At 41.1% G+C, this 17439-nt stretch overlaps 1 protein-coding gene across 2 annotated transcripts; it reads left to right on the top strand.

The window, feature by feature from the left end:
* Nucleotides 1-3851: 3851 nt before the first annotated feature.
* myb (v-myb avian myeloblastosis viral oncogene homolog) lies at nucleotides 3852-11364 on the top strand. Of its 2 annotated transcripts, none has more exons than XM_028397852.1 (15): nucleotides 3852-3988; nucleotides 5931-6048; nucleotides 6202-6273; nucleotides 6422-6514; nucleotides 7103-7323; nucleotides 7766-7997; nucleotides 8080-8148; nucleotides 8256-8360; nucleotides 8753-9019; nucleotides 9589-9701; nucleotides 9801-9915; nucleotides 10001-10096; nucleotides 10261-10359; nucleotides 10497-10580; nucleotides 10669-11364. In XM_028397852.1, exons 1-15 carry the CDS (start codon nucleotides 3966-3968, stop codon nucleotides 10777-10779), a joined length of 1818 nt encoding a protein of 605 aa, XP_028253653.1. In that variant the 5' UTR covers nucleotides 3852-3965; the 3' UTR covers nucleotides 10780-11364. The 2 variants fall into 2 exon arrangements, with proteins under 2 accessions (XP_028253653.1, XP_028253652.1); XM_028397851.1 differs by having other exon boundaries at nucleotides 10666-11364.
* The last annotated feature ends 6075 nt before the right edge of the window (nucleotides 11365-17439 follow it).

Below are 17439 nucleotides of genomic sequence, written 5' to 3'. Positions count from 1 at the left end.
ATAACCTGCTACCACAAAGGGGAAAGAGTGCTTGTGTTTGTACTTTATACAAACATGTGCATGCACTCTGTGCATTGGTCTGCAAAATGCCTTTTATAGTAAGAAATATGCACGTTTTTTTTTTCTTAATCCATTTTAGTGTTTTGATCTCACACCCTGTGCTGATGTAAGGTAAGATGATGGAAATGTCACACAATAATCTGATACTGCCTGTGATGCAGGTGAAGTATACGCTTGCACATCTGCAGTCTGACATGAAATATGAGGTTTGGCGTGTCTCCCCTACACTAAAAATAGAGCAGAATAAAGAAAGATTTGTGCTTAGGTAATTGTAAAGACCTTTTCACAATGAACGTCTCATATTGCAACTGACAGTTTGACGAAGAGCAGCTTTAATTGACAGTAAGAACAAGATGGGGCATCATTCATATCAGGAGGGGATAGCGTTTATTTACTCTGTGTGTGTGTGTGTGTCTGTGTGTGTCTGTGTGTGCATGTGAACCTCTAGGTGGGTGGAGGTTTCCCCTCCTAAATTCCACTTCCTGCGTTTTGAAGTCATAGTTGTACATCTACATGTCAAAATAAACAACTGCACACATGCATGCAAATAGACAGGAACAAATAGGCTCACTTTACAGGGTCACACAGGTGACACGGAGAAGGAACTCTAAAATGTTTCTAGGGCATTTTAAAAACCCAGCAGCACCTGAAAAGAAATGAAAATGGAGCATGTTTCCTAAGAGAAAAGAAATGTATGACTCAGTCTTACAATGATAACAGCTTTTCTCTTGTCTTCTGTGATTCAAAAAAAAATCTTCAACACAGTGTAATACCAAATATATGTTTGCATTGTCTTCATTCAGCAAAGACTTTTCGTGATGAATAAAATGTTCTTCAGCAAGCCTGAGGTGTGACATTTCACACCTTTATGATGCTTCTGAGAGTTTGTTTCCTTCTAGTGTCTTATCTGGTCAAATCTGTGTAGCGAATGTGGTCAAAGAGTTCTCGGAAAGTCTGATCGATAAATCGGGGGTGAGCGAGAAGGATTTTTTTTTTTTTAGAATTAATGCTGCACTGATTAGACGGATTAAACAGATGGATGGACAGATTGCTAGAAGAACAAGGGGGGTTGGAGGATAGATAAACAATGTGTAAATTATAATATTTTTGGACAAAAAAATAATAATTGTGCATCCATTGCATGTTCTTTTTGTAACTCTAGGTGGTCAAAGTGTTGCATGTAATGGTTGGTATCGAGTGGATGACTGTGGTATCTACAGAATCAAGTGAAAGCAGACGATGGCAAATCTGTGGACAACAGCATGTAAATCTAAAAAACACATTAATCCCAGAGAAATAGAAGACAAAGCCTTTGTACACATGGGTGAGGGGGTGAAGCCCATCCTAAAAGTTGGCAGGGAGTATGAGGTAATGCTTTACATAATTTGCCAAGGGCACAAGGCAGGAGAGTCTTTCACAGAGACTCACCCTGCAGGGAAAATGCAAAACCCACAACCCTGGCAGCCTCTGACACAAAAACACAAGGTCCTTAAAGTGCTAAAATAAACCAAATTCAAAGATTCTCAATATTTACTCACATTATTTAATCATATTTGTAATAAAATCTGAAACATATGAAGATAGAGTTGACAAAAAGGTAACATATTGGTATTTTTAACCACATAACCATGCAGGATCACACTCTGTGCACACCTCTACACACACAAAGGCACGCACACTCACATACAAACTATTAACAATGCACATTTCTTTGGCCTTTACCACTGTGGGTTTGAAAAGCCTGGTGGAATAATAATAATAATAAGAATACCTCAGGCTTGCAGGAGCCATCATTAAAAGCATTCAAATGAACCAACCTGTGCACACAATGCTTTGCAAAGGGGGTGGGGGGGTGGGGGGGCAGCCAGCCCATCACAATACCTGGCCTTAACCTGTCCAATCGCGCCCATGCAAATGTCCTCAGCTAAAAGAGTCAGTGGCTCTCTCTGGCTTCCTGCTTAACCTACTATATAGGGGGATTTGCATACCCTGACTCCCTCCTTTAAATTTGGTTTCAGATAACAAGATGTACTTTTTAATATTACCCTCGAGGGAAAGGAAAACATGCCAGGCTTGTTCAGCGAACAGCTATACGGGGAAACTTGTGCACACAGAGAATGCTAATGTTTTTATTTATATATTTACTTTTAACAGATTAAGTTGTATTTAAGTACTTTTTGTGCTGCATCCCTTTTTACTGACCCACTTTGGACTGTATGTGGGACAGCTTTTATTGTGATCTTGCGTGATAGCTCCTATGTAATTAAAGCTTGATTTGAATAGATTAGAAATACCAACTCCCAGAGTCGAAAAAACTTTCTTTTTTTTTTTACAGGGACCACATTGTTTACACAGGTGTGTGTATAGGATTTGAACCCTATAAGTGATTGTAACCTGGCATCTGATATATATTATAGTCCTGTAATAACAATATCCCTTAACCAGAAGAGCCATTTAAAGCATGTCCAGATAAATATTTCTAAGTGCTTCACTTCACTGAGTCTTACATGCTGTTGCATCAAACAGTGAAATGTTCAGTCCATGTGTCTGTGTGTGTACGCGCGTGTTATCAGCCCACTATTATGATGACTGCCCTGGGACAATAGTCTGGTTTGGGGGTGATGGTGATTATAAGTGACGAGGACAATACGGTCGCGTATGGAGGAACTAATACAAAGAGAAGACACATTTATACAAATAAAGCTTGACCCCACCCCCCCTCCTCCATCTTCCAATGAATGGTTGAGTGAGGACAGGCCAGGCGCAAGGAGAAAGGAGAACTCAACCAAAACAAAAGGATCGTAATACAGGACGAGCCATGGGTGCTTTTTTTTATTAAGAATAATGCAGAAGTTATGCAATATAACTAAGAATTCAGCAGGTTATTACTCATCGTTGCAGAAAAACAGGCTCAGCTTGATTATAATTTAGATAAGAGGGATTCTTTTTTTTTGCATATATTCAAATAGGAACTCACTAACCTGGAAAACAACCAGACAACATAAAACAATATATACGTGTTTTTAAGACAGAAACCTTTTTTTCCTCTCTCAAACTTTATGTAGGCGACTAAAGAACAAGATAAGACACGGTTTTGTTGCAGGTTTTATCACAGGGAAACATCTGTCACTCCAGCAGGCACTTTACAATCAGGTAGTCAACAGAAAAGCATTTGCAACCTATTGTTTACTCCATCCAGATGCATTAGTTTCCTTCTCCTTTTTTTTCTAGTAGAGCAGAAGTAGATTGTGTTGACAAAAAAACAGGCGTTTAGCGCGGACTATCAGGCAAAACGCGCCTTTGACAAGGGTTCAGTGCAGCAACGTGGTGCCTTCAAGGACACTTTATAAAGTCTCAAACGCAGAATATCTGCGCCGTGCTGTAAAATCCTTCAGCTTTAAATGTTATCCCATTGTAAAAGTTATTTTATGTGTTGTCAATGCTAATATACACTATTACAAAGTGTTTTTATTGATTTTTAGATAATGCATTTTTAGAAGGTGTAGCCTGGATCCTGTAAATAAGTGTGAAACTATATTTGATTTAAACAGCACTGGGTCACCTCCCTCAATAATCTCAATAAAAATATATAAAATCAGTTATTATTCAGAAAATATCACAATTTCCTCAAAGTTTATGAAAGAACTTGCTTATTCTGTTTTCGTTGTAGTTGCAGTTTAAAAAAAACCGACTGTCCCTGAAGCACACTTGGACATGCGCAGTAGGGCGCAGCAGTGAGGAGCGCCAAATTGACCGGGATCTGAAGGAAGGGAGGAGCGCAGTCTGCTGTAGGCTGTGCAGTTTAAATTAATGTCAACCTGCCTCCTCGCCGGGAGAACAAACCGAGCGCAGATAGCGAAAGTACACGCTCAGCGCAACCTGCAAGCCGCTGTCCAGACTTTAACATGACCCGGCGGCCGAGAAACAGGTAAACTCATACACATTATAAACCTTTATAACTAATGTTTTTCTTTTTTTTTAAACTTATTGCTGTACAGGCGTAGTTATTGTGCGTATTATCGGAGCCATTATTGCTGTGCATTTTACTGGTTTTATCCTGTGTGTGTTTTTTAATGAGCTGTGTAGTGTTTTGTGCTCTTTTTTTTGGTGTTTGTGTGGCGGTTTTTGTTTTTTGTGTGTTTTTGGCCGTTAACGCTGAGCAGCGGTGCGGGTGCCTCGCTCGCGCCAATGACAGGTGGTGGTCATCTGGCATGTGCGCTCCTCGCGCTGCTGTCACTGGGGGTAGAGAGAGAGAGAGAGAGAGAGAGAGAGAGTGTGTGTGTGTGTGTGTGTGAATGCGAACACGCGCGCTTTAATGCAACTTTGTGCGTAAAACGGTGTTTGGACTTTGATACTTTATACGTAAGAACAATACATGGCTGTTTAGCTAGAGGCTTTATACGTTTAATCATTGAGGATGTAGGTCACTGTGGCTGCTATGAATCACACACATGCTGATTTGATGCTTTCATTTCAGATAGATGCATTAAATAGTTTAGTCGGCACAAAGATGGATCGTTTTTAAAACCACCGTGATATTAAAAAAAAAAAAAGTAGATCGCACTCCGGAGCATCTCTTGTGAGCGACGAGCGCTCACTGTTTTGGAAACTTGCGCTCTCGCTGCGTCCTCTGTGCACTTGTTGTCTCTAGTGAAGAAGTTAGACTGCATTTTCTTGTGTTCTCCACATTTTTTTTTTTAAATTTTAGTAGAAAGTCATATTCTCTATATTCTCTATCGGTCTATGAGCGCCACTTCACCGTGAAAATAACACGTCTGTTTACTTAAATTACGCTGGCAGTCGAAGTTGCTACTCTAGTTTTTACCACTCATTGTTTTCAGTTTGGGTTATTGGTTTATTCTCATGGTTTCACACTGATAACGTGAAGAAATGTGAGCAGTGGCCATCATGGGACAAGGAATGCAGTGAATTGATGATTCTCAGCATGAATTAATCAGGAGAAAACTATTAATTATCCTTTAATTATAGTTTAATGGTTATTATCTGGGTGTATGTGGTCATTTTAAATTTTATTCCGAAATGCACAATGTTGCATTTTTTAATCTAAACTAGTGCATCTGTGCTTTGTTGTACACATATTAATTTTGTTTGGGAACTTTCTGATGTACTAATTGCTGATAATATTATGATATCAGTGTAAAATAAGGAGCATATAGCACAGCATCCTCCTCTACAAGCACACACACACACACACACACACACACACACACACACACACACACACGGTGGGGTTCCTGTTCACCTGTCGCTCTGTATGACACTGAAGTACCTTACCTGGCTTCCACGTTGTCCGTCCTCTACATTCTGATTGGTTATCCAAACACTTCTATCAGTGTGTTGCGTGTGTGTGTGTGTGTGTGTGTGTGTGTGTGTGTGTGTGTGTGTGTGTGTGTGCAAGCATGCGTGGCTCTGCTATACAATGCCTTTTGCAGGTCTGAACATGCACAAAATTATGATCGCATGTGCCAATCCCAGTATCTGTGGAAACCAAAAACATTGGAACCTGTTCATCCTCCCTCCCTCTCTCCCTCTGAGTTGCTTCTCTCCCTCTCTCTCTTTCACTCGTTCTCTTTCTCTCTCTCTCTTCCTCCCCTTGTGGGTGTCTTGGCTAAAAGCCTGCACCCAAACCTTCAAGAATGACTGGTTCTCTGTCTTGACACCTGATGAGTTAAAGAGTGGGCTGAAGTCTTTATGCACTCTGTGAAGAGATTATTAGGGAGGTGTTTTTTTTGTAATAGTCTGGTCCTCATTGTGCCATTATTAAGCTATCTATCGTCTTACAATGCTCCTTTTCACACAGTCCCCTCCACCTTTTCTCTAAATGTTTCTTTCCATCTGTGTGTCTGCAGTGTTTACAGTAGTGAGGAGGATGAGGAGGAGACCGAGATGTATGAACATGATTATGATGGATCATTGGCTAAGGCAGGAAAACGCCACCTTGGCAAAACACGCTGGACGCGAGAAGAGGTACACACAATCACCTGTCTAAATAATAAAAACAACAAAAAAAGACAATTTAATAGTGTGCACATACCAAACAATACACTTTGTTTCAGCTATGATTACAACCCCTATAACAATGATTTGAGCTTAAGAACATTCTGCATTCTGTTTTTTCAGGATGAGAAGTTAAAGAAACTTGTTGAACATCATGGATCAGAAGACTGGAAACTCATCGCAAGCCTATTAACAGTAAGTAGTCCTTCTCTGTAACAGACAAAGAGATAAACAACATTTGGGAGTGCGATGTTTCTAACAAACCAAGCACTGTGTTGTTAATCAGAGCTTCTGATTTATATGCACAAATCAGTCACACATCTCTGCTCTCTACACTGACCAGAACCGTACAGATGTGCAGTGTCAACACAGGTGGCAGAAGGTTCTCAACCCAGAACTCATCAAAGGGCCCTGGACCAAAGAGGAGGACCAGAGGGTAAGAAAGCACCCTTAAAGCAGTGGCGTTGTATTAGGATTCTGTCACAGGAGACAGACACACAGGTTAAAAACAATTACTTGTGTTCCTGTGTGATTAAAGCAACTACTCTGTAGCAACACCTTGACTGCTGTTGCACAGTTTCCCAAAAAGAAAGTTGCGGTTACACAACATCTAACATGTTAAGTTTCTGACAACCTGTAGAGTGTTTATTGAGCTAATCCAAAGGAGTTATATTTCCACCCAGATGCCACTGTAATGATTAGCAGAGTGGCTAACGTTCCACTGGAAACTCCCTCACTTCTTAGCAGCAGGTGTTCCCAATCACCCCTACTAGTTCAAAGATAGATGAAGACAAATGGGATAAAAGTAGAAGCACTAAAGGACACAGTATAGATTTCTGAGATTTAACTTGTTTTCTCTTTCTGTCTGTTCTCACCTGCCTGTCTTTGTACTCTACTTCTCCCTCTCCTCCCTGTTATTACTCCTTCCTCTTTCCTCATGCCATCTACTACCATTCACTTCTCTTCCTTTTCGCACTCTTCTTCCTTCTCCTCTCTCTCACCTCCCTCTCAACAAACACCCCAGGTGATTGAGCTGGTCCAGAAATATGGAGCCAAGCGCTGGTCTGTGATCGCTAAACACCTGAAGGGGCGCATTGGCAAGCAGTGCCGCGAGCGCTGGCACAACCACCTGAACCCAGAGGTTAAGAAGACATCATGGACCGAGGAGGAGGACAGAATCATCTACCAGGCACATGAGAAGCTGGGAAACCGCTGGGCGGAAATCGCTAAGCTGCTCCCTGGCAGGTGAGGCAGACGAATGAAGAAGACGGAGAGATGGAAAAAGAGAAGCGAAATGAATCACTGAACTCTCCTTGGTTAGCTGCGCAATGTTGTGGTTTAGAGGCTGAAATGGTGGGGAGGACACTGAAGGAGGGATGCTACATTAAGTTGACACATAATGTACAATTCACAAGCTTATTAAAGGTAACGTTAGGACTGGGTGGTCTTTATAAAGAGAATATTTGGAGTGGAATGACAGGAAAAAGGGAGATTACTCTAATCACTCTGATAACCTTATCAACTGTGCACATGTGTAAGTGTGTGTTTGTGACTGAGACTTTCTCTATCTGTGGCAGCCTGTGCATGTATTGATAATGCTATCAAGTACCAGGATGTGTTGTCAGGATGCCGTGAGTGTGTGGATGTGTTCTCTAATAATTAACCTCCAAGTTCACATGTGTTGCAGGACCGACAACGCGATCAAGAACCACTGGAACTCCACCATGAGGCGAAAGGTGGAACAAGAGGGCTATCTTCAGAACACGGCAAAGGCCAGTAACTCCTCGCTGTCCATCAGCCACGGCTACGTCAAGACCTCTAGTCACATCATGGGCTTCCCCCACCATTCACCCAGTCATGCACAGCTGCCTCCATTGTCACCACTCAACTACACTTACCACATACCAGACACACACAGAGTAAGTGGAATTTGGGATGTGGACAGATAATCTATCTGTGTCAGATTCATTTATTAATGAGGGAATGTTTGTGTTTTAACAGGTGCCCTTCCCCATGTCCTTGCATTTGAACATCCTAAATGCTCCTCAGCATGGAACCGCTGCTATACAGGTAAAGTGTTTAAGCAACCACAACAGTCAGCAGGAGTTACTATGGGGCAGAATGGCAAAACAAAGTTTAATCAATGCTAATGTTCTCCTGACCTCTTTTTCTTTTAGAGACACTATAGTGAGGAGGACCCTGAGAAGGAGCAGAGGGTGAAAGAGATCGAACTACTGCTCATGTCAACAGAAAATGAGCTCAGAGGCCAGCCATCACTACCAGTGAGTCACAGTCTCTGCATCTGTGTTTAGGACGAGCACCAGCGTTCGAAATTGTGACAGCGTAATTTATGTGCATGCGTTTTCGACCCTGGTTTTAAGGACAGTTGTTGGATGTGGGTGTGTGTGTGTGCAGGAGGAGGAGGAGGAGGAGGAAACATCTGGGGGGTCTGTTTCTGCAAAAGTGATGAAACAGGGCTTATCACCATTGTGTGTGTGTGTGTGTGTGTGACCCCTTGTGCAACTCTCTACTTAACACTTCTGTCAACCTTTACATAAAGTTCCCTTTATTCTATTTTTCTTATTGTCAGATGTTTAGCCTCCAGAATCCCTCTTCTTCTTCTCTGTTGTTGTTTCCAGCCCTGACTCTCCGCATTCCTTTTTGTCTCCTCCAGATTAATTTGCCATATCCAAGCTGGGCGAGCCACAGCTCATTGACTAACAGTTCAGACGGCACAGCTATGTCATTACCTCATCACCAGACCGCTGCCCCAGCCCTGCCTCTTGACCAGAGCTGCCTACCTGAGGAGAGCGCCTCTGCAACACGTGCCCACAGCGATAATGGCGGCAACAATAACAACAACAACAACAGCAACAGCCATCACAGCAGCCCAGCATTCTCAAATACTATCCCAGAGTTCATGGAGTCCGTCATTGATTCAGTAAGTGGCTTTTTTGTCTTTGTCTCTAAACAGTATTTTATATTAACATTTGTATGTTGATGAGCTGCTGTATGTAGATAAAGAAGATCCCTTAGAAATGAGGCACATAGATTTTACCTAGTAGTGGGCGTTGACCCATATTTTCCCGCCCTTTTCCCAGAGCCTCTCCTCAGTGAGCGAGGCCGTTGCCAGTCCGTTGTCGGATAGGACCAAAACAGACAGGGTCTTGCCCAATCAGGGCTCAAGAACCTCTCGTGAACCATGGGCTGGTTTCACCTGCTCTACCCCCAAGTGTTCACCAGTCAGAAATCTATCCTTTTCACCCTCACAGGTAGTTCATATAGCGGAGTGTGTCAGAATCCATCCAATCACCAGCCTGCTATCTGCTGACATCGACAACCAACCATTTAGCTCTAGCTTTTCTCATAGTTTAACTCATCCTCTGAAGCTCCAGTCATCTTTTCTCTCCATTTCTCCATGATTTCTCTCTATGATCTGAGCCACATTATTACTGCTTGAAACCTGTCGAGTCTCTCTGATTGATTGGTTTCCTTCCTTTTGCTTTGCAGTTTCTGTCAATGAGCCCAGAGCATTCTGACACCGACAGTTTACCACTGAGCTCGCCTGTGGACACCAAGCCGCTGATCAACCACTCTGTCCGGTCCCAGAAGGAGAATGAAATGTGAGTGGCTTCGCCTCTCACCCTGTTTATGATGCAGACGTGTGGTGCAGCAGTCTTTGCCTAAACGCCCACCTTCTTCCCTCTCTCTCTCTCTCTCAGGTTCCGCACTCCAAACATCCGTCGGTCAATTCTAGAGTCCACTCCTCGTACACCCACACCTTTCAGATCCACCCTCGCCCTTCAAGAGGCCAAGTATGGACCGCTCAAACTACTGGTGAGAGTCTTTGAACTGTTGTGCGAACTACTACTGCATGTTTTAGTGTGCTTGAAATTGACTGTGGGATGTGCGTCTTTTCCAGAATACCACAATGGAGCAGCAGATGGTTGAGTCCATCAAGCAGGAACCGATGGAGTGTGCTATTGAGCAGCCTCCTCTGAAGAAGATAAAACAAGAGGTAATGTTCACTCAACATGAGAAGAAAAACATAAAAATACTATTAAATGATTTTAACATCTTCAATTTTTCAACATTCTTGATAACTGAGCATTGTTTGAGGCTGGTGTATGTCGATATGTTTGTTAGACACATTGCATGACCATCATGTGTTGTGGATTGCAGGTGGAGTCCCCATGTGAGAGGAGCCCCTGCATGCAGTGGGAAGCACAAGAACTCCACACACAGCTCTTCTCACCTAATGGCCCTGCACAGGAAGTACCTGTAAGTTAGCCTTTGACGTCTTTTTTTGAATGTTTGCTAATTCTAATCGTCCATTCTCTTTGTTCTATCTGTATTATGGTGCAGCTGTCAGGTAAATCAGCTTAATGATAACATTTCGTTTTTGCATTTTCGTTCAGGATCTACTTACTAGCTCTCTGTTGAGCGATGATGGACACAAAACTTACCACCACCCTCACAGAGGCATGAATAGCCCACTACAGGTGTGTATATGTTTTAACACACGATACTTTCAAAATAAAATTCATTACGAAAGTTTAACCCCTCCTCTGTTCCTTTACCTAACAGCAGCTCAGTTCCTGGGAGCAGGTGACCTGCGGGAAAACAGAGGAACACATTTTGGCGTCAGAACAGAGCCACAAGTACATCAACACTTACCCTACGAGGACACTGGTCATGTAGACGCACGTTGATCCGGAAACATCAACACCCCCACTGTGCTGGACGCAGCGTCGTGGGGTTCATATTTGTTGTGGTACAACAGTTGGGAGAGGCTTTTATGCCACCGGTGTTTTTACACTCACACTTGTTGGATTTCAACCAACCAAAGACTTTACATTTTTTTTAAATCTTTTATATAGAATTTGCTTTGGGTTTTTATAAACGTACACCCTATCATCTCTTTGGTCTTGTCTGTATTATTATCAATGTTGTATTATAAATGGGGAAACGGTGACTATGTTTGCATTGGGCTGTATTGTTAATTACGAATTTTGATATTAATATAAAGAACAACTTGATTAATTTATTTGTTTTTTTTTCTATGATGACTTTGTTGTTGTTTTACAATTGGCCAATGGAGCAGTGTTGTAATTATAAGTATTTAAGCCCGGTTAGCATTATCATATATATCCAAAGGCATGATATTGATTTCAAAAACTGACCTCTGTATTTCACTCATGAAACTTTTTTTTTTACTCTTTTTTAATGGGTCTACTGAGAATTTCAAGTGTTTGATCTGTTGCCATCTCATGTAACTACACATTATTCACACACACACACACACACAGAGAATGGGCCAGCCTTAGTATTATTACATGGTAACCATATTGGCATCTTTATTTCATTACAAAAATTAAGTTATCATTTCAACTTTTGATTTATTTCTGGCCTTCACAGTATCCTGTATCGGGAAAACATTCAATGAACAATTATTTGTTAAAAATTTTAAATATATAGAGAGAGTATATTTATACATTTTTTAAAAAAAATGTGTTTCTATGTTTGAAAGTATGAGCCTCACCCAGTAAGTAAGAGTAAGACCAAGCTGCAGTTGAATTTTATGTTCTCCACAGAAACAGTGAGTAGTAAACACTGATATTTTATGCTACACACAAAAAGCCCAATTTTTGTATCATTTTTAAAAAAAAAGTTTTGTATTGTTTTGTAAAGCAAACTACACCAGCATGTCGTTTTCTTACTAAGACTGCAGTAGCCCATGTCAAACACTTAGCAGACAATCTTTTGTATGTTTTATCGCCTTTTTTGATACTAGCTTTTTGAGCAAAACATTTTTTTATATCAAAGCGTTTATATATGCCAAGTTTTCATGTTTTTATACTTTTCTATACTGCCTAGTAAATAAAGTGTGCTGTTTTTATTACAGAAACTTGTGTTCATGTTTTCTTATTTCAATAAGAAGAAGTCAAAAGCAGCATTTCCAGATATTTAAACTGCAAAGCAGTGAGTGTAAATAAGTAACACTATTAGGTGTCATTCCTCTATTGGCTCTGGTGTCTTCACAATGTAATCTGCCTCTAGTATTCAAATGCTTTTTTTTTTAGATTAAGATTTACTTTATTGATCCCTGTAGGGAAAGTTGTAAGTTTTCCATGAGGACTGTAGTATTCAAATACACCCCCATCGCCTCGCTCCAACACACACGTGTTCAATCGACAAAGGTTTGTTGTCATAAAGTTGTGTAGAGCATATCATAAAAAGTTTATCAGCCAGTGAAGGAAATAAGCAAATGTTCCCAACCGTTGCCTCTTTTTTTTATGGATGGATGGGGGGGGGCACTAATGTGCATGTTACACAGCTAGTTCATGGTGAAGAAAATGGCGTTCAATCAACATGTACTGGTATGATCTCAGTCTCTTGAGGAGACTTGTTTTCCTTTGAGGGCCCTGACTCAGACCAGAAACTATATATATTTACACCACCTCTCCTCCAAGTGAAGTTCTCACACATTCTCCTTCCAGCCACCTGCACCCCCCCCCCCCCACCTCATCCCCCCGATCCACCACACTCCCCTTAAATATAGATTCCCATGTCAAGTTGTCGTCTCAAAGGGATTCATAAACAGAAATGACATTCATCAAGACAGACACATCTAACAGGAACTGTGATATTTAAGGCAGGGCTAAACAGAAATAGTTTGTGTGGGTGTCAGCACGCTTAGTGCAGTTTTATGTGACATATATTCAACTTATTTTAAAACAATGCTGGGGTTGTGAACAGACAGCAAAGAGATGATAGTGGAGGTTTGATGAGGGCTGCATGAATTCACAAAATGGGTTTGAATCTCACTGTCAGCAATTGTAGTGTGTGTGGTTTTTGTATGTGTGTGTGTGTGTGTGAAGGTGTTTGTGTGCATGTGGGTGGGGGTGTCTAGTGGAAAGAGGCCAGAGCAGGAGGCAGACTTTCACATTGGGAATTTCACCATCTTCTACACCCAGAAAGAAAAAAAAAGCCCCAAACCCCACGAGGTTCACAGACACCTGCTTCCACTGACTGAGAAGGCAGCTGCCTGTGTGTGTGTGTGTTGAGGGGTAGTGGTTTATTGACAAAAACAATATAGACCCTGATGGATATTGCAAGACATAACATATTGTAGTGCAGTGGCTTTTGAGCTGATAGCTTTAGTAAGACACTGTTCAGTTCAGATGAGTGTATCTGTTCTAAAGGGCAAAACATCGCAGAGTTAGGAACATATATTATGCATTTAAAACATACAGTGTTACTGAAAATGCATTCAAATGAATACAAATAAATCTCCAGTTGAGTATGCTTGTTGTTTGATGCTCTTAAAGTTATTCAAATCTTCATCAGCATCGCTAGAAAGGAGCAGAAACGATCATTTTCTTTTCTTTTAAATTGCCCTTTTTCGTCTCATGGTAACAGAAGCACTAAAAGTATCTGTACCACAGTGTACTACGCTCACAGTTTAGCCTATCTGTCCAGATAAGAGGATGGATTTGCACTAAAGCTGCCTATTTAGCCTGTTAGCATTGTTAGCTGAGACAAAATACAAGGAGAAATTCAGCCAATGATGTGTAATCTAAACAGAGTATTGCTATCCATAGATATATGTATGCACGGATTATCCTGTGGCAAGTGTTTGTTGATATTCTGAGCAATAAATCAGATTACAATGTACATTAAAGAGCATGTATATAAGCAACTACCTGCACAAACGCACTACGACAGAAGAGATGACAGAAATGGATTCTTTAATTAAACGAAAGAACATGGAATGAAGCAAGAGGAGTTTAAAAAATCAAGAAATGCAGCTGCAGTATTATTTTATTTTACTCAGTTGCACAAACATGACTGCTACAGCATTCCTTGAGATTTGATGGTGATAGTGTGTCTCCTCTGGATGTGTCCAAACATAAGTTTCAGATTTTATGTATCTATATCCATGCAGTTATATATGCAGTTAAATCAGTTACACGGTTGCACATCAAGATTTGTTTTTTTTTACAAATTACTCAGTCCTACAAAAGAAAAAGCAGAAGTGCTCTTACTACGAGAGTTTTTTTATTCCATCCTCCTTTCCCTTTTCAAATCAAACATGCCTGTCGCAAGCAGATTGGCTCATAAATTCAGTTTGTGTGTCACAATAGATTTATAGCCGGATGTTGCAGAAATGGCGGGCTACCTCAAACACGCGCGCACGTGCATGCTCACAAAACACACACACATGCCATGAATTCACATGCTGGCCAGCATGCTCTGGCTCTGCATAGATTACTCTAGCCTGATTTCCTCATTCCCTGGTTGCTGTTGTGGTCAGAGATATTCAGGCGAGAGCAGCCGCTCCCTGCTGGCAGCGGTCAGGTAAGGAGGGCTGGGCTGGGCTGGCTGAGTCTGATAACTATACCCTCCCCATCCATGGCACAGAGGAGAGAAGGTGGAGGGGCGGGGAGGGAGGGAGGGAGGGAGGGAGGAGGGGGGACAATGTGATGAAGACACAGGTCTTGTGTAATGGAAAGTGTTAATGCTGCAGAGCTGCAGCTACTGATTGTTTGCATTACTGACTGACTGTCTATGAGGAGTCAATCAATGTATTCTAACATTCTATGGACAAAACAATGAAATATTCTTGTTTCTACTTCCATTCATTAACTAACTTTTGCAGCTTTGGAGCACATGATAAGTAACTGGTTAATAGCTCTGTGCAATTGTGGACTTCCTGTTTCAACCCAAGCACAACAAAGCTCAAAGAACTGATCTTCCTGCCCTGACCTCAAGGCCTGACCTCATCACCCTTCATCAGGCTTTACAAATGCTTAATGAGCTGGACGAGGAACTGGGAAAAAAAAATGGAGGCCAGTAAACAGCCAGGCCAGGCTGGGTAGTGTAATTAACACAAACAGTGGTGACCACTGAGGGTAAGAAGTGTCCATTGTTCCACTTCTAATTAAAAATACATACAAAAACAGGTACCAATTGTTACTTTCACTTTTTTTATTTGTTTTTTAACAGTAAACACACAAAATAGTATTTTCAAATTTGGAGAAACAGGCAGACACACTTGAATCTTTATGCTAAGCTAATGTAGCAGTCAACCATGTCCATCCCCAATCTTAAATCAGACATATGAGTGTGAGGTGTCAGTCTTCTCATCATGTTCTCCGCTAGATTTTATCAACCAGCAGGTTGTCCTTTAAAGTTATCAGGACAAAAAAAACATTCAATTATCATATATCACATACATTTGTATACCATGTCTGCAACGATTAATTTCAAAAGGAAACATTGTCTGATGATTGCTAAATATGTTCGGCTTGTGTGGAGCAGTTTAGAAGGGCATGCAGAAGAACATAGTCATATTACGTGCAGTTGGATAAACACACCAACTTCCATGTTAAAACATAACAGGACTGTTATGAAGTTATGTGATCGCATAAATGAACTTAATGTCAACAGTGCAAAGAAAAGAGGAACTGCTAAAAAGAGTGGGTGGATGGATGGATGGATGGAGATTATTTTCAATATTGTTTTGTGTGTAAATAGTAAATAATGAGAAGATCTGGTGTATTCAGCCAACTGGTTATTCAGGTATTTATGTTAGGGCACATGGCCAACAATCTGTCACATATACACAACCTATGAGGTAAACCGTGATTGGTTAATTCAAAAAATTGCTCTATGTGAAATTACTGAATGATAAATAGTATGTATGGGGCATGCTTGCTTTCAGTGGGGCTTATCTGTAACCTGTATGTGACCAAAAACCACATGAAACGGCCTGATTCTGTGCACTGTGTCAGTTCTAACAGGTATGACTTTTCCTATTTCATATAATACACACCAGTGTCTGTTTGTATACAAAGATGCAAACTGTGTGTAGTGTAGACGTGGTGCGTTGTTTATCTGGGCTTCTTGCAGAATAGTTGTTGTTTTCGGTTATGCGTTGTGCAGATAGAGGTAAAGGTGCAGGACCCCAGTTTGACTGCCAGCACGTGAGGACCATAACACAGGGGGACTGCACAGCCACGGTTTGACCCACACGCACCCACTGGCCCACAATCACAAAATGCACATTCATGCAATATTGCTCACTCACAACCAGAACACACAGATTGAGCAGCAAGGAGTGACTGAGGGTGGAGAGATAGGAGGGTAAGAGAGGTGAGTGCAGAGAGAGAGAGAGAGCGAGAGAGGCAGACTGCTGCTGAGGTGATTAGACCAGGGCCTGTAACAGTTACTGTCTTCACAGATTTGGCTGCCATTCGTTTGGCCGTTTTTGTTTGTTGTTTTTAAGAACCAAAAAAATGTATATGTGGACCAATGTGCCTGCTGCAGATAGCCGAAAAACAATAACTGTAAACATTTCAGAAAGTGGGTCAGGACTGCAGAAGCAGTGCCAACAGGGTCAGAGAGCAGAAAAACACACATTGTAGGTCATCTACCACAAAGACTGAAATATGAAGGAGTGAAAAATACCAAAATAAAAGAGGAGAGGAAATGTTTGTTTACATGACAGTCAATACAATTATTTATATTTCAAACTTATGCTTATTTAATTAAGCAATCACACAATTTGGTATACAAGACATGAGAAATGTGGTCATTATATGGTCAAATGTTCAGTATTTGTATCAAAATTAGTCATTAAATTGCTTGAGATATATTTTATTGCACATAAGCTGCATGAAATCACAGAAATTATACTTTCTATGAATAATTTTACAAGTTATGCAACAAAGCTTATGCTTAGTTTCAGATTTGAACACTATGAAAAATAATTCTTTATTAAAGCATCTTGTTAATATCTATATATAATTACAGTTTATGATTCAGTGATACATTTGTGTCTCTACAAAGTGAGCATAACGTGTTATTAAGGCGTCACTGGGTCTTTATAAGTAACACACACACATCCAAATGGACACACACACATCACTGTACTGTAGGCTGACATCCTACACAAGTGTGTGGTCAGGTTTGTAAGACAGGTCACAGACTTCCCAGAAACATCCCCTAATATCATACTATATGCACGCACACGCACACACACACGCAGCAGCAGACACTTCCTCCTAACCCTCCAGTTGTCTACTTTCACACAACACAAACACATGAAACAGGAAGCTTGTCTTATAAGCTGTGGAAACTACTGTGATTCCCATCCGTGTGTGTGTGTGCCTGTTTGTCTGGGTTCAGGGTTACGCGGCTAACTTTTTGTCTTGAGATCTTGTGCCTACATACAGTCACAAGTACTCTCTCTCTCTCTCTCTCACACACACACACACTCACACACACTTTGCCCAGCACTAAATGACATGTTTTCCCGCTCAGGCTTGGTCCAGCTTCCCTATTCACCTGGGTAAA

The sequence above is a fragment of the Parambassis ranga genome, chromosome 24 (genome assembly GCF_900634625.1).
Source record: "Parambassis ranga chromosome 24, fParRan2.1, whole genome shotgun sequence".
Classification (NCBI taxonomy): Eukaryota; Metazoa; Chordata; class Actinopteri; family Ambassidae; genus Parambassis; species Parambassis ranga.
Note: the sequence above shows the minus strand (reverse complement) of the source record. Positions and strands in the feature narration are given on the sequence as shown.